General features: G+C 38.8%; 1 protein-coding gene across 7 annotated transcripts; it reads left to right on the forward strand.

Annotated features, from left to right (window-relative positions):
* The first annotated feature begins 42 nt into the window (after positions 1-42).
* ZNF197 (zinc finger protein 197) lies at positions 43-23,109 on the forward strand. Of its 7 annotated transcripts, none has more exons than XM_078432543.2 (6): positions 43-168; positions 6,857-7,335; positions 8,540-8,696; positions 9,117-9,208; positions 9,445-9,571; positions 13,838-17,764. In XM_078432543.2, the coding sequence occupies exons 2-6, from the start codon at positions 6,937-6,939 to the stop codon at positions 13,945-13,947; spliced, it is 885 nt and encodes a 294-aa protein (XP_078288669.1). In that variant the 5' UTR covers positions 43-168; positions 6,857-6,936; the 3' UTR covers positions 13,948-17,764. The 7 variants fall into 7 exon arrangements, with proteins under 7 accessions (XP_078288669.1, XP_060494000.1, XP_078288670.1 ...); XM_060638017.3 differs by lacking the exon at positions 13,838-17,764 and adding an exon at positions 20,460-23,109 and having other exon boundaries at positions 44-168; XM_078432544.2 differs by having other exon boundaries at positions 44-168; positions 13,834-17,764.
* Positions 23,110-24,552: the final 1,443 nt, after the last annotated feature.

Genomic DNA, 24,552 nt, shown 5'->3' on the forward strand with positions numbered 1-24,552 from the left:
GGATGGGAGGGGTTGGTGAGCAACCGGAAGTAGCGGTACGAGTGGGTCGGCCATTATTCTGGTCCTCGGCCGCAGTTGCGTCCCGTTCCCGTGTCATCTCTTGGAGTTCTGGTGCCCAGGCGGCGGTGCCTGAGGCCGGAAGCGCAGCGGGAATCCCGGGTGAGCGGGGTAAGCTGGGGTCGGGTGGGCGGCCGGAGAGGCGGGCATGAGCTCCCTAGGGCAGCGCCCACCCAGCCGACCCCTCCTGGCCACCGGCCCCCAGCACAGCCCCTACTCAGTTCCGTGTTGGCGTGGACGCCGGGGCTTGGACTGGGCGGATGGCGGCGTGGGGAAGGCAGTGAAGACAGCACCTCGGAGTCTTTGTGTGTCTGTGGTGCTCGAGTCAGACAATGAGGACAGCTGCCTCGGTGGCCGGGCCTTTCTGCTTTTCCCCAGTCTTTGCTGAGGCTGGTGGAGACAGCTTGGGAGTTCTAGAGCCGTGGCAACCAGACTCCTGGGGACTTTTTTGGTTTTTGTTTTTTGGTAGGGATGGATTGATTTTTATCTTTTAGTTTTGTGTTATACTGGTGTTTAAAAAGCATACTGACACCACCCATGCCGCCATTATTTAATATATATATTCATTCATTTATTTTGAGAGAAAGAGGGAGAATCCCAAACAGGCTCTGCTCTGCGTTGTCAGCGCAGAGCCGGATGCAGTGCTCCATCTCAACAACCGTGAGTGAGATCATGACCTTAAATGAAATCAGGAGTCTGTTGGCTAGCCCACTGAGCCACCCAGGTGCCCCAAAGGAATATATTTTAAAGCTAAGTACTGACACTGTAAGCTCGGAATAAATGCCATCCTTTGCAAGAAAGGTCATTGCCAACCTCTGTTAGTCACTGTGTATAGTTACTGTATTTTTTGTTTTACAGTTTGCCAGATTAAATCTTTGTAATGAACTGGTGTTTGGAAACTGTTGCTTTAGAATGGATGTTGTTTGGCTTTCAGAAGTCTTTTAGATGGAAGTATTTTGGACTTTTGGAATTAAAATCCCTGATTTCAGAATTTACTCCCACGTACAACCAGTCAAATAGCCTTGAGTGAATTACTTAGCTCTTCTGAGTCTTCTCTTATTCTTTTTTAACTCAGAGCTCACAAATGTTTTGTGGGAAGTAAACAAAATGTATGTTGTAAGATGTATTTATATCTGTGAAGGAAGAGTAGAGTTCTAATAATTTACTGTAGAAGATCCTTTTTTCCCCTTTTATTTATTTTTCTCAAAATAAACTTTAGTTTTTAGAGCAGTTTTAGTTTCACACCAAAAGTGAGCAGAAAGCACAGAGATTTTCCATATACTTCCCTCATTCATGCACAGCTTCCCCCACTTATAACATCCCCCATAGACTGGTACATTTGTTAAAATCGATGAAACTACGTTGTCATGTCATAATCACCCAAATTCTATTGTTATTACATTAGGGTTCACTCTTGGTGGTATACATTCTATGGGTTTGGACAAATGTAAAATGACATATATAATGTATCCACCATTATGGTATCGTGCAGAGTGGTTTCACTGCCCTAAAAATCCTCTCTGCTCTGCCTGTTCATCCCTCTCTTCTCCCACCCCCTGGCAACCATTGATATTTTTACTGACTCTGTAGTTTTACCTTTTTTTGAATGCCATGTGTTTGGAATTGTACAGTAGATTGTCTCTTCAGATTGGTTTCTTTCACTTAGTAATGGGCATTTTAAGATTCCTCCACATCTTTTCATGGCTCGATAGCTCATTTCTTTTTGGTGCTGAATAATATTCTGTTGTTGGAATGTATCACATTTATCCATTCACCTTGTGAAGGACATCTCAGTTGCTTCCAGATTTTGGCAATTATTTATAATGCTGCTATAAACATTTGTGTGCAGATTTTTGTGTGGACATATGTTTTTAACTCTTTTCACAATAAATACCAAAGGGCATGACTGCTGGATTGTATGTTAAAGAGTATGTTTAGTTTTGCAAGAAACTGCCAAACAGTCTTCCAAAGTTGGCTGTACCATTTTGCATTCCCACCAGTAATGAATGAAAATTCCTGTTACTTCACATCCTCACCAGCTTTTGGTGGGGTTAGTATTCTGGATTTTGGCCGTGTTGATAGGTGTGTAATGGTATTTCACTGTTGTTTTGACTTTCATTTCCCTGGTGGCATATGATGTGGAGCATCTTTGTATATTCTTGTTTAGAATGTGTATATCTTCTTTGGTGAGGTGTTGGTTAAGGTCTTTGGGCCATTTTTTAATTGAGTTGTTTGTTTTCTTATTGTTGAGTTTTAAGAGTTCTTTGTATAATGTATAAAAAGGTTAACAGTCCTTTATCAGATTAAGTGTGGCTTTTGCAAATATTTTTCCCAGTTTATGGCTTGTCATCTCACTCTCTTGACATTGTCTTTCACAGTGCAGAAGTTTTTAAATTTTATCAAAGTTCAGTTTATTATTTTTTTTCACGACTCACACTTTTGTGTTGCATCTAAAGAGTCATCACTATACCCAAGATCATTTAGGTTTTCTTCTGTTATCTTCTAGGAGTTTCATAGTTTTGCATTTCACATTAAAAAAATTTTTTTTGGATGTTTATTTATTTTTGAGAGAGAGGGAGAGACAGAGCACGAACAAGGGAGGGGCAGAGAGAGAGGGAGAAACAGAATCCAAAGAAGGCTCCAGGCCCCCAGCTTTCAGCAGAGAGCCTGACACGGGGCTCGAACTCACGAACTGTGAGATCATGACTTGAGCTGAAGTCAGATGCTTAACCAACTGAGCCACCCAGGTGCCTCTTGCATTTCACATTTAGATCCGTTTTGAGTTATTTTTGTGAAGGGTGTAAGATTTGTGTCTAAGTTATTTATTTATTTACTTATTTATTTAGTTAGTAAGTCAGTAAGTAAGTATGTGGATGTCCAGTTGTCTTGGTACCATTTGTTGAAAAGACTATCTTTATTCCATTGTATTTCCTTTGCTCCTTTATCAAATAACAGTTGACTATATTTATGTGGATCTATTTATGGGCTCTCTATTCTGTTCCATTAATTTGTTCTTTCACCAATACCACACTGTCTTCATTACTTCATGTTGTGTGGTGTCAGTCCTTCTACTTTGTCCTTCTTTTTGAATGTTTTATTGGTTATCCTGGGTGTTTTGCTTCTTGTGTAAACTTCAGAGTGAGTTTGTTGGTGTCCACAAAATAACTTGCTGAGATTTTGATTGGCATTGCATTGAATCTGTAGATAAATTGCAAAGAACTGGCACTTGGGCAATATTGAATCTTTCGGCCTGTGAACATGGAATAGAAACCCTTTTTGAAAGTTCCTTTCCATCACCCGCACCCAGATCAACTGCCAAGAACTGCTCAGCTTTTCTCAATCGTTTTATCCTTACTGCTGATTAGTGTAGAATTTCATCATTTGTTGAGACTATTGCAAAAACGTTACTGGCCTTCCTAAGATCCAGTCCTCCCTCCCCCATCATTCCTCCTATATAGATTTCTGACCTTGTGAGTTAGTACTTCCTTCACACTTAGAGTGGGAAAATCCTTTCTAACTCTGACACAAAACCCAGAGCCATAAAAAAAAAAAAAAAAAAAAAAAAAAAAAAAAAAAAAAAAGAATGATTGCATGGTGAAACAAATATAAACAAAGTCACATGAGATATATGGCAAAGACATGACAAAGGAAAAATTTGCCACTCCTATCGTAACAAAGGACTAATTTTCCTTTTAAAAATACACTCATTTACTCAAAATGCAAGTTAGATTTGGTGAAGGAGTGAGGAAAAAGGTACTCCCATATCGCTCATGCTGGAAGTGTAAATTGTAAATTAGTCCAGGGCCAATGAAGGGCTAATTGGCAATATCAAAATTATAAAGTCACATAAATTTTGATCCAGCAATTCTGCTTCGAGGAACTTTTCATGTATATGCCTACCCACATGCAAATTGATAGATGCCCAGAGTTTTTCATGAGAATATTGTTAGTTAGAAAAGATTAAAAACTGCCCATCTGTGATAGAGTGGGTAAATAAATCATGATAAACCCATACAGCGATACTATGCATCGGTAAAAAGACAGGAGGAGCTATGTGTGATAGGAAAGATCTCTAGGATACATTTTTTTTTTTTAAACAGATTTTATTTTTAAGTAATCTTAGGTAATCTACATCCAACCTAGGGCTTGAACTCACAACCCCAAGATCAAGAGTTGCATGCTGCACTGACTGAGGCAGCCAGGCATCCCTAAGATACATTGTTAATTGAGAAAAGGAAGATGCAGTACATGACTCATGGTGTCCTATCATTTATGAAAAAATATATATATTATACATTGTTTTATATATGTATGCACATATACACATAATAACTGTAAAGATACATAAGATACATAAGAAACTAGTGGGAAGAGGGAAACTTTACACAGTATGTATTTTATAATTTAAAACTTTGAATCAGTATTACCTATTTTAAAAAATAACAAAAAATATAAAGTAAAATCTCTCTATTGGTTGCTTATCACATATAGTATGTGATCACCTCTTTGTTCTGCCTCTTAAGAGCCTTTAGAATTTGACTTCTGTTTACTTCTTGACACTACTCCCATGGCCTTACCTCCAGAGTTTACTTTACTTCTCTGGTTTGCAAAGTACATTTTTTGTTTTGTTTTGTTTTGTTTTTCCTCTTTCTTTTTTTCTTTTTTTTTTCAAAGCACATTTGTAATAGAGCTATACTGTCATCCCCATGCTTTTGAAAATATAGTTTCTTTATTCCTGGAATGGCTTGCCTAATACTCCAGTGGTCTTTATTTTTCTTTAAAGCCCAATCCAAAATTACCTTCCATGAATTCTTTCTGTGCTTGTATGACCTCCTATTAATTTTACTTATACATTATATTGAAATTGTGTTTACATTTCTGCCTTCTCTGTTCAGTTATACACATGCTCCTTAAGTGTCCGAGTGTTAAATAAAATTAGTGAGAGTGCTTTCATATGTCATTGATAGTGTTTTAACCGTTATGACTTTAAAAGCTTAAAACTATTCTCAGCTTCCAGCCCAACAGTTTTTTTTTTTTTCTGGGAATTTTTCCTGAAAAAATAAGCAGAGGTATAACCAAAAATTCATCAGCAAAGATGTTCATTGTGGCCTAATTTATAATAAGAGGAAATTATAAATAATTTAATTGTTTAACAATAGGGGACTACTTAAGTATGCATAGTCTCATGTGCTCCTAAAATAATGATAAAGACTATGTGATGTCATGTTCCTGAGATAACATGTGAGAAGCAAGTTACAGAGCTGTACTATTGGTTCCAATCATGTGATCCAAATCGGTACAGGGAGAAATGATCAGAAGAATATAGTACAAAACAATAGCAGTGATTATTCTCTGGTTGTATGTCTTTTCTGATTTTACAAATTTTATGTTTTGTAATGAGAACAATAAATGTTATTTCTAAAAAAAGAAGATTTTTAGAGAGCAGCAAGCCTAAGTTTTGTATAATAAAAGTCAAATGTATCCAAATATTTTGATTAATGGGTAAACAATTTTCAGAGAATCCAAAGTATGTACAGTAAAGCTAACTTAGTTCAGCTTTTCTTTGTTAATTGAGAAGGTGTTAGGGTTTTGTCTTCTGTGTATCAGGATTAAGACCATACTTGTTAGGGGCGCCTGGGTGGCTCAGTTGGTTGAACGTCCACCTTCTGCTCAGGTCATGATCTTGTGGTTTGTGGGTTCAAGCCCTTCATTGGTCTCTGTGCTGACAGCTCAGAGCCTGGAGCCTGCTTTAGATTCTGTGTCTCCTTCTCTCTGCGCCCTCCCCTACTTGTGCTCTCTCTCTCTCAAAATAAACATTAAAAAAAAAAAAGAAGAAGACCATACTTGTTGACTGCACAGAACATAGGAAAGAGTGCTAATTAAAGAAGGATAGTAACTAATTTTTGAGTCCATATACCAGGCACTGTCCAAAACTTGAAATGCATGTAGATATCAAATTCTTACACAAGCCTCTGAGATAGGAACTGTTATTACCCCTATTTTGCTGGTTAAGAAACTGAGACTCAAAGGGGCGCCTGGGTGACTCAGTTGGTTAAGCGTCTGACTCTTGGTTTCAGCTCGGGTCATGATCTCACGGTTCATAGGCTCAAGCCCTGTGTCGGGCTCCGTGCTGACAGTGTGGAGCCTGCTTGGGATTTTCTCTCCATCTCTCTTTGCCCCTCACCTGCTTGTGCGTGCTCTCTCTCGCTAGCTCTCTCTCAAAATAAATAAGCTTAAAAAAAAAAAAAAAAGAACTAAAACTCGGAAGTGAGGTAACTTATTCAGGGTCACACAGGAGTAGCCAGGATGCCCATTGTTAGAGTGGTAGATAAAGGATTTATTGTAATTAGGTGGAGGAAACACTGTGAATGCAGACTAAAGGAATTTGGGGGCATGTGGGTGGCTCAGTCGGTTAAGCATCTGGACTCAAGTCATGATCTCAGGGTTTGTGAGTTCAAGCCCCGCATGGAGTTCTGCACTGTAAGCAGAGCCTGCTTGGGATTCTCTTTCTCCCTCTCTGCTCTTTCCCTGCTCGTGTGTGCGCGCACGCGCTCTCTCTCAAAATAAATAAATAAACATTAAAAAAAAGACTAAAGGAATTTCATGTCTTTGGTTGTAGCAGTGGTCTGGGTAACATGAGTGTCTGTGTCTTCAGAGCCTTGGGCAGGGGCTTCTGTCAGAGGAAGCACTGCTCAGCACCTAGAAACTTGTGTTCAGGGAGGTTCTCTTCATCACTAGAAACTGGGGGCTCAAAAACTTGGTTGTTCCTTTGGGTTAATGTTATCAATGACTTCTTGAGGTCTTCTAGATGATGTTCTCCAAGCTTTAAGGAAGAAATCAAGCAAGGATCGAGGGGACCCGGAGAGGAGCCTTTCTTAAATGACAACAATGACAAGAGAAAATTGGGGCCACAATGCTCTGAGACAAGAGGGTCTTGTTAAAGGGAAGGATGATACTTGGAAATGGGGAACCAGCTTCCAAGGAAGCAGCTCCTCTGTTTGGGAGACCTCCCACCTGCACTTTAGACAGTTACGTTACCATGAGACATCTGGACCCCAGGAGGCACTGATCCGGCTCCGGGAGCTCTGTCGCCGGTGGCTGAGGCCAGAAGCACGTACCAAGGCCCAGATCCTGGAGCTGCTGGTCCTGGAGCAGTTCCTGAGCATCTTGCCTGGGGAGATTCGGACCTGGGTGCAGATCCATCGCCCTGGGAGTGGTGAGGAGGCCGTGGCCCTGGTAGAGGAGCTACAGCAAGACCTCGATGGACCAGCACTGAAAGTGAGAAGGGGGGAGGGGAGAGAGTTTGGGATAGAAGGCAGGAGAGAATTGAGCCAGGGCAAGCTGTGCTGGAGGGTGATCCTGTGATTTTCATAAATAATTAATAGCACATTAGCCACCCTAATGCTTATTACAGCAGGTTCATGAGCTATTTCACATCATGGCATATCTGCAGAGAAGTGGATTTATGACTGGGGCCTTGGGCCCAATTCAGAAGTAGCACAAAGGCATTAACTGTGCTTTGTCCTTCTGGGTGATGCTTGCTAATGCTGAGGTTTGGTTCAGTAATCTGAAAAACATAATGTTTCTAAGTATTTCCCTAAACAGAAGCATAGGTATTGTTTGTATTAAGTCTGGAAAGGCAAGGGGGAGCAAGACTGAAGCTTTCTTAATCTGGCAGGATCTCCCTATGTGTGCCCCTAGGGATTCTCTGACCCAGGGAATCTTACTTCTGGAAAGATTTTATATTCTTGACCATGAAATTGGGATCTTAATATATTTCCTAGTGTGTGTTAGATCTCTTTCTGTCAATCTGTAGTCCACTAGAAACATTTGTATGTGAGGAAGTCTCAACTTAAGTTCAGACTTAAGTTAACTTAACTTAAACTTGGGAATGGCGCCAGGGATGGGCTTGTTTATTTTAATCATAAAAATGAAGAATTTAAGAGCTAAATATTTCATTATAAAGCACTAATCCATCCTCATTTAAGAGATAAAAAAATGGAGACAGAAAAAGTTTCACTCAATTGCATTATGTCAGATAGCTAGCTAGCAACAAAACCATGTGTCGACTCTAGTGTTCCTTCTCTTGGGGCAAGAAGGGATAACAAAGGGGTAAATAGGTAGAAGAGTATATTGAACCTAAGTCTGATCTAAAACCAGGTCTAGAGCTAAAACCCATTCCTTTGTGACTTGTTACTTCCCATTTGATTCTTAGCCCACACCCGGGTCTGCCTTTGTTTCCACCATTCTGTTCAGTCTCAGTGGGAGAGAGGTCACCAGTGCCATGAGTGGAGCTAGAGGGCCAGCTCCATTGTTCTCAAGGCAAAACTGTACTGCTGTTTTGATGCTCTGTACTTGAGGTGGGTCTCTGATCTCATAGTTCTTTCTAGACTTTGGGCAGAAAGAGGTCCATGGTGGTTAGGTGAGTCCATTTTCTGGAGGTACAAGAAGAGTTGGCTTATTTTGTTTCGCTTATTCTCAGGTTCCAGTTCTTGTTCAGGACCAGGACATTCTCCAAGAGGGGATGAGCACTCCAGGAGCAGCAGTTCCTCATGCACCCTGTGGCAGCCACATAGCTGAAATTTGCCAAAATCCTTTTACTGACCCAGTGGTGTTCAATCTCCAGGATCCTCAACATGGTACTTGGTGGCCCTGGCTTTGGACTTTCTCAGAATCTTTATTATGGCTCATCCCTGTACTCCCAGTTAGTTGCTTCCTCTCCTGTCTTGTATATGAAACCCTTGTGGTACCAAGTTCTTTCTGCTCTTCCCTACCTGTCCTTTCCTGGGTCCCTCTTACCTTTAATTTTTTTTTTTTAATGTTTATTTATTTTTTTTTTTTGAGAGAGGGAGAGAGACAGAGTGCAAGCAGGGGAGGGGCAGAGAGAGAGAGGGAGACACAGGGTCACTCAAAAGGTTTGTAAGTCATTTTATAGCCATCATTGTCTAGCCCTGGGAGTTCTGGGTCTTTCTGAATTCTTTGTTTGTCAAAGATACAGGACTTGGAGTAGTGGGCAGGAACAGCAGTAACTTCACATGTAGCTTTTTCTCCTTCCTCAGATTCTCCTGCCCCTGAAGCTTCTGCCCTTTCCCAGGAAGAGAATCCAAGAAATCAATTAATGGCCCTCATGCTCCTAACAGCCCAGCCCCAGGTAAGGTTTGCATTCTCTTTCCTTCCTAAGGCCCTCTCTGCACTACCAAACTGGCTGAGGTGCCCTCTGTCATCCTAATGTTTGGGGCCCAGTCGGTTCTTGTCTCTAAATCACAGTCCAAGCGTTTGGAGGGTAGACTTTATGTGGGGTTTCATTAGGACTCTTTGATTGTTCTTGTTCATCTCAGTAGGGGAGCTCCAGGGCACGGAGAATCTCACATATGCCTGTTATTTCAGGAGTTGGTGATGTTTGAGGAGGTGTCAGTATGCTTCACTTCAGAGGAATGGGAGTGTCTGGGCCCAATTCAGAGGGCCTTGTACTGGGATGTGATGCTGGAGAATTATGGAAATGTGACCTCCCTAGGTAAGGACTCTTTCTTCCCATCATTCTTACCTTTATTTCATTAGTCTTTGTTCTCTGATTATGAAAGTAGTATATTTTGGAACACATAGAATATTAGAAAGAAGAAAATACAACTTTCTTTTTTTTTTTTTTTTTTTTTCTCAATGTTTTTTATTTATTTTTGGGACAGAGAGAGACAGAGCATGAACGGGGGAGGGGCAGAGAGAGAGGGAGACACAGAATCGGAAACAGGCTCCAGGCTCCGAGCCATCAGCCCAGAGCCCGACGTGGGGCTCGAACTCACGGACCGCGAGATCGTGACCTGGCTGAAGTCGGACGCTTAACCGACTGCGCCACCCAGGCGCCCCGAAAATATAACTTTCTTAAACCCACTGTAGACAACTACTATCAAAATTTTGACATATTACCTTTGTTTTTTTTCTATATGAGTTTTTTTATTGGCTACATAATTTGTGCCATAATTCAGCCATTTCCTTACTCTAGATACTTCTCTAATAGTCTGTCTCTATACCTAGGGTCTTTCTTTGTTTCTCATTATTTTTTAGAAGTAGAATTACTATGCTTAAGTTTGAATTGTTATACGGTTCTTGCCTTATACTGCCAAATTCCTTTCCATAGTGATTTCTGGGATCCCCGCGGAGTGTTACATAAGAACACTTCTTTTGCTCTGCCTTTATTGGTACTGTGTAATCCCATTCTTTTAAATTGTTGCTGGTAGGATTTTCTAAAGTTATATCTTTATACTCTAGTGGATTTTTCTGACTATTAATAAAGTAAGAACATTTAAAAGTACTTAGTAGGCATTTGTGCTTCCAATAGACATTAAAATATCTATCATGTGGTGGAAATGATGTGATTTTGCCATTAGCTTATCGTGGTTTGGGAAATGAGCATAGAGAGAATAAACAAAGCAGAGTAAAATAATTGGTATAAGAGTGTGATAAACCTTTTCAGATGGAAATGAAGGGGACAAAGCACCCAGTACCGTATGTATCTGAGATTAGGAAAGGCCATAAAAGAGGTAGCTTTGGGGGTGCCTGGGTGGCTCAGTTGGTTAAGCATCCAGCTTTGGCTCAGGTCACGATCTCATGGTTCATGGGTTCGAGCCCTGCATCGGGCTCTGTGCTGACAGCTCAGAGCCTGGAGCCTGCTTCACATTCTGTGTCTCCCTCTCCCCCTATCTTGCTTGTGCTCTTTCTCTTTCTGTCTCTCAACAATAAATAAATGTTTAAAAAAAAAAAAAAAAAAGTAGCTTTGTGCTGGACTTTGAAGACAAAGGTAAGATTTTGTTTGGAGAAATAGACATTAAAAATTGAGGAATCAACTAATGCACTGATCTAATTTATACTGAAATACAGGTTTATAATATCAGTTTAAATAGCTGCATAGTAATGTAGAATTCCATTGTTTATGTATCATGCTTTACCTTGACAGCTTTATGATACTGAATTTCTGTTTAAGAACGTTACATGCTTTTCTATTGGTTAAGCACTGTGTTTATGTTTCAGGCCTGTTTAAAATTGTCTTCATCTAGATCTTGTATATTTCAGGATACATTGGTTCTTTGGAATTGGAGTCTTTTCTGATGTTTTCTAATTAACTATGGTTTACATATGTGAAAATACTGATTTTTTTTTTTTTTGCCATGTCGCAACCTTACTATTTTATTGTCTACAGTAATTTATACTGTATATTTTTACAATTAATGAGGATATATCTTTTATGATCTCAAATGTACTGATAGTGGGCCTAACATTCTGTAGATTTTATTTATTTTTTATAAATTTTATTTTTTTAATGTTTTCTTATTATTTATTTTGGGGGGAAGGGGCAGAGAGTGAGGGAAACAGAGCATCTAAAGTGGGCTCCGCGCTGATGGCAGAGAGCCTGATGTGGGGCTCGAACCCATGAACTGTGAGATCAAGTTGGATGTTTAACAGACCGAGCCACCCAGGTACCCTAAGTCCCAGTAAATTTTTTTTTAAATGTTTATTTATTTTTGAGAGATAGAGACAGACAGAGTGTGAGCAGGGGAGGAGCAGAGAGAGAGGGAGACACAGAATGTGAAGCAGGCTCCAGGCTCCGAGCTGTCAGCACAGAGCCCAACATGGGGCTCAAACTCAGACCATAAGATCATGACCTGAGCTGAAGTCTGATGCTTAACTGGCTGAGCCACCCAGGCGCCCCTAGATTTTATATTACATGTTACCAAACTGCTTTCTACCAGTGATGTACCAATTTACATTCCCATGAAAAGAGTAAAAGAGGGCCCATTTCTCTTATACGTGCTTATGATTTGATCATTGTTTTAAATCTCTGCTGGGTAGATGACAAATACTATTTTTCTGGTTGTCATTTCTTTGATTATTGTGTGGGGAAATCCTTTCACATGTTTATTGGTTGTTTCACTCCTATTCATATACTTTCTACATATTTCTTTTATTTATTAAACTGCTGACCCTTTGTCAAGTATTGCGTATATTTTCCCCATTTTTTTGCCTTTTAATGTTATTTATGAGTTGTTTTTTTTTAAGACCTAGAAAATCTTTTATGGTAGCATTAAACTTAGCAGTGTTTTCCTTTATAGTCTTTGTTGTCTTCTCAGTAAAATTGTTTTTTAAAAAATAACTCGTATTTTTTTCGGATACTTTTACTGTGTCATTTTTTTTTCAATGTTTATTCATTTTTGAGAGAGAGAGGGTACAAGCAGGAGAGGGACAGAGAGAGGGGGACAGAGCATCCAAAGCAGGTTCTGCACTGACAGCAGAGATCCCAATACAGGGCTCAAACTCTCAAACTGTGAGATCATGACCTGAGCCATTCGGACACTTAACTAACTGAGCCACCCAGGTGCCCCTACTGTTTCATTTTTACATGATCTAAAATTTATCTTGATCTACAGAATGACATAGGAACCCAGTTTGTTTTTTTAACCCAAATGACTTTTAGTAGTTGCAATGCTATTTACTCAATAATCCATCTTTTCTAAGAGTTTTTTAAATGTTTTATGAGTAAATTGGTGAATTTTATGAACACTCACCATGGATCCGTATAACTCATGCTGTAAGCCAAAATAAATTCTAGATTAGTCTAAGAGTTAAACTAAAGAAGAAGGAGAAGGAGGAGAGGAGGAGGAGGAGAGGGAGGAGGAGGAGGAAATGGAATTGCTTATTCTAGCTCTTTGAGGAAAGAGAAGTTTGAATCAACTTTATTAAATAAGATAATCTTTAACTGCCGTGTTGTTGGGGCTTTAGCAAGCAGATACCCAGGTGTTTATGCCCTTTGACCTAGTGATTTTCATTTGAGGAGGATACCTTAAGGAGATTGTTCAGAAAGAGGAAAATAAATAATATGTCTAAGAATAGTGCCAGTAAAGTATTTATAATGGTTAAAAGTTGAGCACAAGCAAATTCACCAAGATAGAGAAAGTACTAAGCAAACTGTGGTGTTTTGACTTGGAATTATACTATGACATTATCAAATATGACAATTCTGTGCACTCAGTTTCCATGCATGGATAAACTGGTAGAAAAGCAGATTCTCGGATGGCTTGCATACACTGCTTCAATATGTAAAAGATTTGTATACGTTTATTTAAGAGATTGGAATAGAATTTGAAGGAAATTAAAGAAATAGTACTTCCTGTGTCAAAGTTAGCCCCTGCCTTCAAACATTCAAATTGGATTGGTAGACATTTACACTAATAATTACAATACCCTGTGACAGATACTATATAGTAAAACGTGCACAAGCGTGGGAGCCCATAGGAGCTTGGGATGGTGGAGGGACTGGGAGAGTGGGGGCAGGGGTGGGTGGCTCAGGGAAATATTTATAGAGGGGGTGACTTTTTATTTTAATAACAGTTTTATTGAGATACAATGTACGTACCATGTGGCTCACCCAATTAAAGGTTACAGTGCTTTAATTAGTATACACACAGAGCTGTGCGACCCTCACCACAATTAATTTTATAACAGTTCATCACTCCAAAAGAAACCTTATATCATATAGCAGTCATATTCATTTCACCCAACTGCCCCTCCAACCCAGCCCTAGGCAACCACTGATCTGCTTTCTGTCTCTCTAGATTTGCCTGTTCTATGGACATTTTATGTAAATGAAATCACACAGGTCTTCTGCAGCTGCTTTTACTTGGCATAATGTTCTCAAGGTTCATCCATGTTATAGCATGTATTAATACTTTATTCCTTTTATCCGTTTATTTATTATTATTTTTGAATGTTTTTATTTATTTTTGAGAGACAGAGAGACCGAGCATGAGTGGGAGACAGAGAGAGAGGGAGACACAGAAGCCAAAGCAGGCTCTGGGCTCTGAGCTGTCAGCACAGAGCCCAACATGGGGCTTGAACTGGTGAACCGTGAGATCATGACCTGAGCCAAAGTTGGACACTCAACTGACTGAGCCACCCACGCACCCCTACTTTATTCCTTTTAATGATATTCTCTTGTGTGTATATATCACATTTTCTGATTCATTCATCAGTTGATGGTCATTGAAAAATGTTGCTTCCACCTTTGAGCTGTTGTATAAATAACACTGCTGTAAATATTTGTGTACAAGTTTTTCTGTGGATGTGTATATTTTTATTTCTCTTGGAAGTATACCAGGGAGTGGAATTTCTGGGTCATATGGTAACTCTATGTTTAATCATATAAGGAGCTGACACTTCCAAAGTTGCTGTACCATTTTACACTCTCACCAGTAGTGTATAAGGGTTCCAGTTTCTCCAGATCTTTCCCAGCTTTATTATCACACTTTCTGATTTAGCCATCTTAGTAGGTCTAAAAAGATCTCATTGTGGTTTTCATTTGCATTTCCCTAATGGCTAAAGATGTTGTGCAACTTTTCACATGCTTATTGGCTGTTTGTATGTCTTTGATGCAATGTTTTTTCATTATTCTTTGCCTATGTTTTAATTGGGTTGTCTTTTTATTGTTGATTTGTAGGAGTTTTTATATTTTAGATACAAATACCTTACCAGATATGTGACTTTCAAGTATTTTCTCCCATTCTGTGAGTTGTCTTTTCACTTTCTCAGTGGTGTCCTTTGAAACACAAACGTTACTAATTATGATGAATTTCAGTTTACTTTTTCTTTTGTTGCTTATGTTTTGGTGTCATCTAAGAAACTATTGCCTAATCCAAGGTCATTAAAGTTTATGTCTATGTTTTCTTCTAACAGTTTTATAGTTTTAGTTCTTATGTTTAGGTCTCTTTGATCCATTTTGAGTAATTTTTGTATATGGTGTGATTAAGGTCCAACTTCATTCTTTCCATGTGCCTATTTCATTATCTCAGGACCATTTTTCCCCATTGAATTGTTTCAGTACCCTTTTGAGGATCAGTTAACCATAAATCAGTCCAGCTTATTTCTGGACTCTCAGTTCTATTCCTTTGATTGTATGTCTATCTTATGTCAGTGGCACCCTGTCTTATTACTGTTGTTTTGAAGTACATTTTTTTTTAAAGTTTATTTATTCATTTTGAGAGAGAGAGAATGAATGTGTGTGTGAGTGGGGGAGGGGCAGAGAGAGAGGGAGAGCGAGAATCCCAGTATCAGTGCAGAGCCTGATGCAGTGCTTGTTATCTCACATCATGACCTAAGCCAAAATCAAGAGTCCAACCCTTAACCTACCGAGCCACCCAGGTGCCCTTGAAGTACATTTTAAAATTAGGAAGTATGAGGGCCACCTGGGTGGCTCAGTTGGTTAAGTGTCCAACTCTTGGTTTTGGCTCAGGTCATGATCTCACGGTTCGTGAGTTTGAGCCCCACGTTGGACTGTGCACTGATGGTACAGAGCCTGCTTGGGATTCTCTCTCTCCCTCTCTCTGTCCCTCCACTGCTCACTCGCTGTTTCTCAAAATAAATAAACATTTAGATAATAAAATTGGGAAGTATGAGCCTTTCAACTGTGTTCTTCTTTTTCAATATTGTTTTAGCTGTTCTTGGCCTGTTGAGTTTCCATATTGATTTTAGGATTAGTTTGTCAGTTTCTGTGAAGAAGCCATCTGGGATTATGATAGGGATTGCACTGAATTTTTAGATCAATGTGGAGATTATTGCTGTTTTAACAATGTTAAGTCTTCCAGTCCATGAACATGGGATATGTTGATATGTTGATATGTTTTCATTTATGTAGTCTTTAACTTCTTTAAACAGTGTTTTGTAGTTTTCAGAGTATAAGTTTTGTACTTTTTAAAATTTATGCCTTTCTCATTCAGCAACCTTAAAGATTTAAGGGGCAAAATTTTTCAGGGGTATATGATGAGGGAGCATAAGACAAGCTGATACCCTGCAAACACTCTTACCCCAGGTGAGATAATGTGTGACATTCCTCAGGCATTCAGGCTACCTGGAAAGGGAAAAATAATGGTTAACTGATAGAGACCAGTCATGCAGGATATGAGTCTTCATCAGTTTATGAATGTCTTAGTAAATTATAAGAAAAAGGCAATCTTATTAATAGCCTAATCTCCAGAAACCATAGCCTCAGTTTCCCTAACATCACCCTTCCCTCCAATAGTGGTGTGGGGATCAAAGGCAAGAAGGAAATGGCAGATAAGATTAAATTTCCTTATAACCTGCAGCCCGTTGACAGATACTTGAGGCAAATACGGAATATAACATTTCTCCAAGAACTCCCTACTGTCTAATGTTAATGCCTTACTGGAGGAAAACCAACCTGAGTTTGACAATAGCTAGACCTCCAGTAGCTTATGAGTCCTCTTTAGCATATGAAAGTCCTTCTGGAGGCCTCCCTTTTGTCTTTACCTTCCCCACCTCCAGTGTATATAACCAGTCACTCTTCACAACCCTCGAGCAGCTCTTTCTGCCTAATAAAATCACCTTTTTGCACCCTTCCCCCAAATCAGTCAATCAATCAATCAATCAGTTTATTCCTAAGTCTTTTATTCTTTCTTAGGCTGTTTTTCTTGATTTCCCTTTAGGATGGTTCAGTGCTAGCATGTAGAAATCCCACTGATTTTCGTTTATTGATCTTGTGTCCTGAAATCTTGCTGTACTTATTTAGTTCTAACAGTTTTTTTTGGTAGATTCTTTAGGATTTTCTTTTTATTTTTTTCTTTTTTAAATGTTTATTTTGTGAGAGATAGATCGTGAGCAGGGGAGGAGCAGAGAGAGAGAGAGGGAGAGAGAGAATCCTAAGCAGGCTCCGCGCTGTCTGTGCAGAGCCCTACATGGGACTCAATCTCACTAACTATGAGATCATGACCCGACCCGAAATGAAGAGTTAGATGCTTAACTGACTGAGCTAACCAGGTGCCCCTTTAGGATTCTACATGTAAGATCTTGTCATCTGCAAAGAGAATAGTTTTACTTGTTCCTTTTCAATCTGGATGACTTTTATTTTTTTCTCTTGCCTAATTCCCTTGCTAAAACCTGCAGTATATATTGCATAGAAGTGGCAAGAGCAGAAATCCTTTTCTTGTTACTGTTCTTAGAGAGAAAGCATCAGTTGCTCATCATTAACTATGATGTTAGCTTTCGATTTTTTTGTAGGTCTTTGAACTTCCCTTATATTCCTACTTTGTTATTCATGAAGGGTTGTTGGATTTTTACCAGATGCTTTTTCTGCATATGTTGAGATGATTATGTGATTTTTGTCCTTCAATCCACTGATATGATGTATTACATTAATTGATTTTCCAAAATTATACCAACACTGCTTTCCTGTGATAAATCCCACTTGGTCATGGTATAATTTTTTTCATGTGTTGCTGGATTAAGTTGGCTAATATTCTGTTGAGAATTTTTAGGTCTATATTCATATATTTGTAGGTTTCTTTCTTTTCCTTTTTCTTTTTTTGTGATATCTTTTTCTGGTTTTGGCATCAGGGTAATACTGATCTCATAGAATGAGTTGTAAAGTGGTCCCAACTCTTCTGTTTCTTGGAAGAGTTTGTGAAAAATTGGTATTAATTTTTTTTTTTTTTTATTAATTTTTTTTAAAGGTTGTTAGAATTCATCAGTGAAGGGATGCCTGGGTGGCTTGGTCGGTTGGTCGGTTAAGCGTCCGACTTCGGCTCAGGTCATGATCTCACGGTCGGTGAGTTCGAGCCCCGCTTCGGGCTCTGTGCTGACCGCTCAGAGCCTGCAGCCTGTTTCAGATTCTGTGTCTCCCTCTCTCTCTGCCCCTCCCCTGTTCATGCTCTGTCTCTCTCTGTCTCAAAAATAAATAAACGTTAAAAAAAAAAAAAATTAAAAAAAAAAAAAAGAATTCATCAGTGAAGCATTCTGGGCCTGGGCTTTTCTTTGCAGGTGGGTTTTTTTTGTTTTTTTTTTTTTTTTTTTTATTATTATGGAGTCAATCTCTTTTTATAGATCTATTCAGATTTTGTTTCTTTTTGAGTCCCTTTTAGTAATTTGTGTCTTTCTAGGAATTTGCCCATTGCATCTTAAATTGTTCAATTTAAGCATTTCTAGTATTCCCTTATAATCCTTTTTATTTCTGTAATATTTGGTAATGTCCAGAGAGGGTGATTTTTGAGCTTAAGGGTGTAGGTATTGGGCTTGTAGTGAATTGAGAAGAGGAAGAATGACAATTCAGGAAGAGAAAAAAGCATGGGCACTGATAGGAAAGCAAAAACATGACATGTTTGGGCATCTGCATGTAGTTCTTTCTGCCTAGAGTCTAGGGGCATAAAGAGTACTGGTAAAAAAGCCAGAAAGATAGGCAGGAAGTAGATGAGGGCATCACTTGGGCTATGCTGGTTATTTGTGCTTTATCCTGTAGGTAGTTAAGAATCATTTGTTTTGAACAGGTGAGTGACACGGTCAGATTTACTTATTGGAAAGATAATTGGCGATGGAGTGGACATGGATTAAAGAGGGGAGGCTTGGAAGTAGGGAAGCCTGTCTGTTTCTTGTAGGCTTCATTCAAGATTGCAGAAAGTAATCAGGTTCCTCTATCAATCTGACATTTTTCTACCAAGTCCTCTAAAACTCAATAGGCCTACAGGTTGTGTGATTTCCATACTGAAATTTCAGATAGTTTAACTAGCAAATTACTGTGTATACAAGAATTGGCTGATTTCCCTTTTTTTTTTTTTTTTAAGAATTTTAATCATTTTTTTCCTTTCAAGACATTTGGAATATTGAATATGAATTTTAAGGCATTTCTGTCTTTTTGTTTTCAAGTAAACACTGTGCCCAAAGTGGGGCTCAAACTCATAACCCCAAGATCAAGAGTTGCATGCTTGGGGTGCCTGGGTGGCTCAGTTGGTTAAGCGACTGACTCTTGGTTTTGGTTCAGGTCATGATCTTGCAGTTCGCGAGTTCAAGCCCTCCTCTGACTACGCTGACAGTGTGGAACCTGCTTGGGATTCTCTCTCTCTCTCTCTCTCTCTCTCTCTCTCTCTCTCTTTCTCTCTTTCTCTCTTTCTCTCTTTCTCTCTCTGCCCCTCCCCACTAGCTCTCTCTCAAAATAAATAAATAAACTTAAAAAAAAAAGACTTGCATGCTTCACTGAATGAGCCAGCCAGACGCCCCAAGAATTGCTAATTTCTTAAACAATCTTTCATCTCAGTTAACCACTTACAACACTTCTACTTCCTAAAAGCACTTCTACTTCTTTAAAACGCTTCTACTTCCACTTAAAGAGAATCTTCCTGAGACCAGCATCCTGCTTAAACTGTGAAACCATTCCTTCATCCAATCACTATGGATAAGGAAACTGGAGTACCAATACTGGATAGGACACATGCTCATCCCTATAGCCAGATGAAATAGTTTGATTGACAGCCCTGCCTGAATCCTGGAGAAAGGGGCAGTCGAGATGAGATAGGAAAACCTGACCTAAGGATGTAGTTTAAGTTAACATTTATTGAGTATTTTCTATCTTTACCATCTCATAAATTAAAGAAGTTTATAATGAAATAAAATGGCTACTCCTTTCCTATGTCTTTTCTCTCTATTTAGGTAGAAGAACAGTGTTGTTCTACTCTAGTAGAAGATAATATTACTGTTATTCACATTACTTTACTTATTAGGTAATTTGGGGAACTAGTTCATATTTTTTCCTCACATTTGTGAGGAAAAATGTTTGTAAAAACATTTTCAAAAATGTAAGTTCACATTTTATAATATTTGAGAACATCAGAGTAGAAAGGGACTTTGGCAGTTTACTAGTTCAGCTGCATCATTTTGTAGATACGTTTATGTTTTTAAAATGTCTCTATGTTTTTTTCTTTTCATTCTGTATTTCTTCTAATATGAGTCTTAATCAGACCTGATGTTTCTGTGAAATTTTAAAATTTCCATTTCTCAATTTTAAAAGGAGTAGTGGGAGTTATATATGAATTCTAAGCATTAAGTTGCTTTTTAGTGGATTTTTTTCCCTGTAGTTTACTTGCTTTCAAGCAATTAAAAAATGTTTATGCCCTTGACTCTTCAAAAATTAAAGATTGCCTTTAGGGTTCTTAGGTACATTTTCTCTCCGTTAGAGTTTCCATCTTCCTAGCATGAAGAAAATAAAAAGATAATTCTTTATAAGCCAAATGATTCTCCCTGTTCAATCTGACTTCCTGAGCCTCATGTCTGAACTGCCTACACATGATCTCATGTTATCTCTTTGGTTTTTTCTTGCATCTAATTACTCAACATCATTTATATTTCTCCATCTGCTCCCTGAAGACAAAATGCTTAGAAGTGTCTGAGTGAATTCTGTGTGAATCCACTGTGTCAGCCTTGTCAGGGTAGTATTCTGCCTCGTACCTTCATCTCGTGAAAAGTTCTTTTTGTATCCATATAAAAGTGTACCTACTGGCTTGTTTGAAAATCATTTGAAGATCTTGTTCTTACTAACATAGGGATGTGGTAACATTTGCATTTTTAATTCCTTTTACCAGAATGGGAGACCATGACTGAGAATGAGGAGGTGACACCAAAGGCAAGCATTTCTCAAAGAGCAGATTCTCAGAAAGGAACATCCAAAAGACTTCAAGGAAGTGTTCCCCAGACCCTTGATTTTGAGGAGGAATGTGAATGGCAAATTGTGGCAAGTCAGTGGGGGACTGAAACAGGGGAAAGAGATACGCTGAGAAAAGGTCCCCTCTGTGAACGAGATACAAAGAAAAGGGCTCTACCAGAAAAACAAGGCCAAAAGTGGAAGGAATTTGGAGAAAGCTTGACTCTAGGTTCAGCTCTTTCTGAAAGTTTAATAGGTACTGAAGGAAAGAAGTTTTATAAATGTGATATATGTTGTAAACATTTCAATAAAATCTCCCATCTTATAAACCATCGGAGAATCCACACTGGTGAGAAGCCTCATAAATGTAAAGAGTGTGGAAAAGGCTTTATTCAGCGCTCAAGCCTTCTAATGCATTTACGCAACCATTCTGGGGAGAAACCTTATAAATGTAACGAATGTGGGAAAGCCTTCTCTCAAAGTGCTTACCTTCTAAACCATCAAAGAATCCACACTGGAGAGAAGCCTTATAAATGTAAGGAGTGTGGAAAGGGCTTCTATAGGCACTCAGGCCTTATTATACATCTAAGGCGCCATTCTGGGGAGAGACCTTACAAATGTAATGAGTGTGGGAAAGTTTTCTCTCAGAATGCTTACCTCATTGATCATCAGAGGCTCCACAAAGGGGAAGAGCCTTATAAATGTAACAAGTGTCAGAAAGCTTTCGTTCTGAAGAAGAGCCTCATTCTACACCAGAGAATCCACTCTGGGGAAAAACCCTATAAGTGTGATGAATGTGGGAAAACCTTTGCTCAGACAACTTACCTTGTTGACCATCAGCGACTCCACAGTGCAGAGAACCCGTACAAATGTAAAGAATGTGGAAAAGTTTTCATTCGAAGCAAAAGCCTTCTCTTACACCAGAGAGTACACACAGAAAAGAAGACTTTTGGTTGTAAAAAATGCGGGAAGATTTTCAATTCAAAGTCAAACCTCATTGACCATAAGAGGATGCACAGCAGAGAGAAACCATATAAATGTACTGAATGTGGGAAAGCCTTTACTCAGAGTGCTTACCTTTTTGACCATCAGAGACTCCACAATGGAGAGAAACCCTATGAATGTAATGAATGTGGGAAAGTTTTTATTTTAAAGAAGAGCCTCATATTACATCAGAGGTTTCACACTGGAGAGAATCTCTATGAGTGTAAAGACTGTGGCAAGGTCTTTGGTTCTAACAGAAACCTCACTGACCATGAGAGACTCCACAATGGGGAGAAGCCCTATGAATGTCGAGAGTGTGGGAAAACTTTCATTATGAGCAAAAGTTTCATGGTCCATCAGAAACTACATACACAGGAGAAATCCTACAAATGTGAGGATTGTGGGAAGGCTTTCAGTTACAATTCAAGTCTGCTCGTACATCGGAGAATCCACACTGGGGAAAAGCCCTTTGAATGCAATGAGTGTGGAAGAGCTTTCAGTTCAAACAGAAACCTCATTGAACATAAGAGAATCCACAGTGGTGAGAAACCCTATGAGTGTAATGAGTGTGGTAAGTGCTTCATTTTGAAGAAAAGCCTCATTGGACATCAGAGGATTCACACAAGGGAAAAATCTTATAAATGCAGTGACTGTGGGAAAGTCTTCAGTTACCGCTCAAACCTTATAGCCCATCAGAGAATCCATACTGGTGAGAAGCCCTATGCATGTAATGAATGTGGGAAAGGCTTTACTTACAACAGAAACCTTATTGAACATCAAAGAATTCACAGTGGGGAAAAAACCTATGAATGTCATATATGTAGAAAAGTTCTTACCTCTAGTAGAAATCTTATGGTACATCAAAGAATCCACACTGGAGAGAAGCCATATAAATGTAATGAGTGTGGAAAAGACTTTAGTCAGAATAAAAACCTTGTTGTACATCAGAGGATGCACACCGGGGAAAAACCATATGAGTGTGAGAAGTGTAGAAAATCTTTTACTTCTAAGAGGAATTTAGTTGGCCACCAGAGAATCCATACAGGGGAGAAACCATATGGGTGTAATGATTGTAGTAAAGTTTTTAGGCAGAGAAAAAACCTTACTGTACATCAGAAAATTCATACAGATGGAAAACTCTGTGAATGTGATGAGTCTGAAAAAGAATTCTCTCAGACTTCAAACCTTCACCTTCAACAAGAAATCCATACTGTGGAGGGATTCTCTTGGCTCCAAAATGCCAATGAGTCTAAGACAGAGATTCAGAAAATCTAGTGTCATATGTAAAATGGGATAGAATTCCAACCTACCTAAATAACTGTTAGACAAATGGCAGTATATCATTCTTGCAAGGAAAAAAAATCATGATTGACTCTTTTGTAAACCAGTGATTTGCATGTGGAAGAAAGCTAACGTAGACTTTCAAGACTGCAACAACGTAAACCAAATTCTAGTTAAAGAATACTTTGTTCCAGACCATTTGTTATGACTCTAGAAAGGGACCTTAGAGCAATTAGACTCTGAAAAAAATTTATGAGATGTAATAATGTAGTTGTAAATGATAGCAAAAATATTTTTGTATTAAAAAATGGACATTGTTTCTGAAAGTGTGTAAATTGTACATTTTAAAAATTGCATCACTGCTACAGAAAGTCTCTGTGGACAGTATGATCGAGACATGTCAGACATGGATGTGGGTGGGCAAGAGTCTGCTGTTTGAGGGCAACTTAAGAAGAGTGCTGTATTTGGAATTAGAAGACCTAGTTTTATGTCCTGGCTCTTTCTCTTACTAGCTATGTGATGTTGTTCAGTTTCTAGGCCTCAGTTTCTCTGTCAGTGAAATGTTGATATAATGCCTACCTCACAAGGTTTGAGGATTAAGTAAAGGATGTTTGTGAATGTACTTTGTGAAATAACTTAGTTGTCAATAAAGTTGGATAAAAGAGGTATGGTCAAAATACAGAACATGGCATAATGTAATGTTTGTTCATTACATCAATGAACAATTGAATCCAGGAGCCTCAAAAACACTCATTTTTACAGTAAGAGGAAGTATGGTGGTAGATGGCTAACTTTGGATTTTAATAGTCTAAGAAGACTTTTTAAAAATACAGCTTTCAGAATGAGTTAATAATAGATAATATGCGTAGTTTGTTTTGATAGCAAAGTATTGGCGTGTTATGGAAAAGCAATATTCTGTTCAGCTGTTAACACTGAAGCCAAGGAAAAGTATTTTTCGACCTTCAAATTTGAAACCTAGCAGATGGTGAATTTCAAAATGGAAGGACAGTCCTATGTTGCTTTCCTTGTTCATAGGGAAAAATCCTTAACCCCAACCCCTGAGCTAATGATCCCTGCCACTTTATTCTCAGTTCTGATCAACATTTCACCATTGCTGACATATGAAAGGTTGTTACTCAAGAAACAACATCCTGTTCCAGTACTCAGTTTACTACATAAGGTTCACAAAGAGCCGAGTTCTTAAAGCTCTAACTAAATCAATTCAGAATCTACCTCTGAGTAATCAGGCCCATCACTCCTTATGAACCAATCTTAGATCTAATTCATCCTGTATTCTTGAGTTGCTAATTTTATACTGTAATTTTCAAAATTCCCAATTCTGTAACTGGACTATAAAAAACCTTAGTATCAAGATTGTGTTTCTAATATTAGTAGTATTAAAGTGGTGTGTTGATAAATGATACTAATTCAGCCCCAGAGTTCCTTGAGGTCTGGTTCCCCATTAGACTGAAAGGTACACAGGAGTGAAAAGTGGAAGGAGCCCAAGATTTAAAGTCGTAAGGCCTGGATACAAGTCAGTTTCTGTCACTTGCCTTGGACAAATGCCTTCATTTCTTGAGCCTTGATTTATCTGTTAAACAGGAAGGTGAAAATCTACCTCACAAAGTTGTTATGAGGTAGTGAATATAAAGCTGCTTTCTATTTGTGCTACAGGAGAATCACTACTGATTGTATAATAATTACAAAGGGAAAGAGGTACTTTTAACAATGGAGAAGCTGGCATTCACCTCTTAACCACTTAAAATACA

This window comes from Panthera onca, chromosome C2 (genome assembly GCF_046562875.1).
Source record: "Panthera onca isolate mPanOnc1 chromosome C2, mPanOnc1 haplotype 2, whole genome shotgun sequence".
Taxonomy (NCBI): Eukaryota; Metazoa; Chordata; class Mammalia; order Carnivora; family Felidae; genus Panthera; species Panthera onca.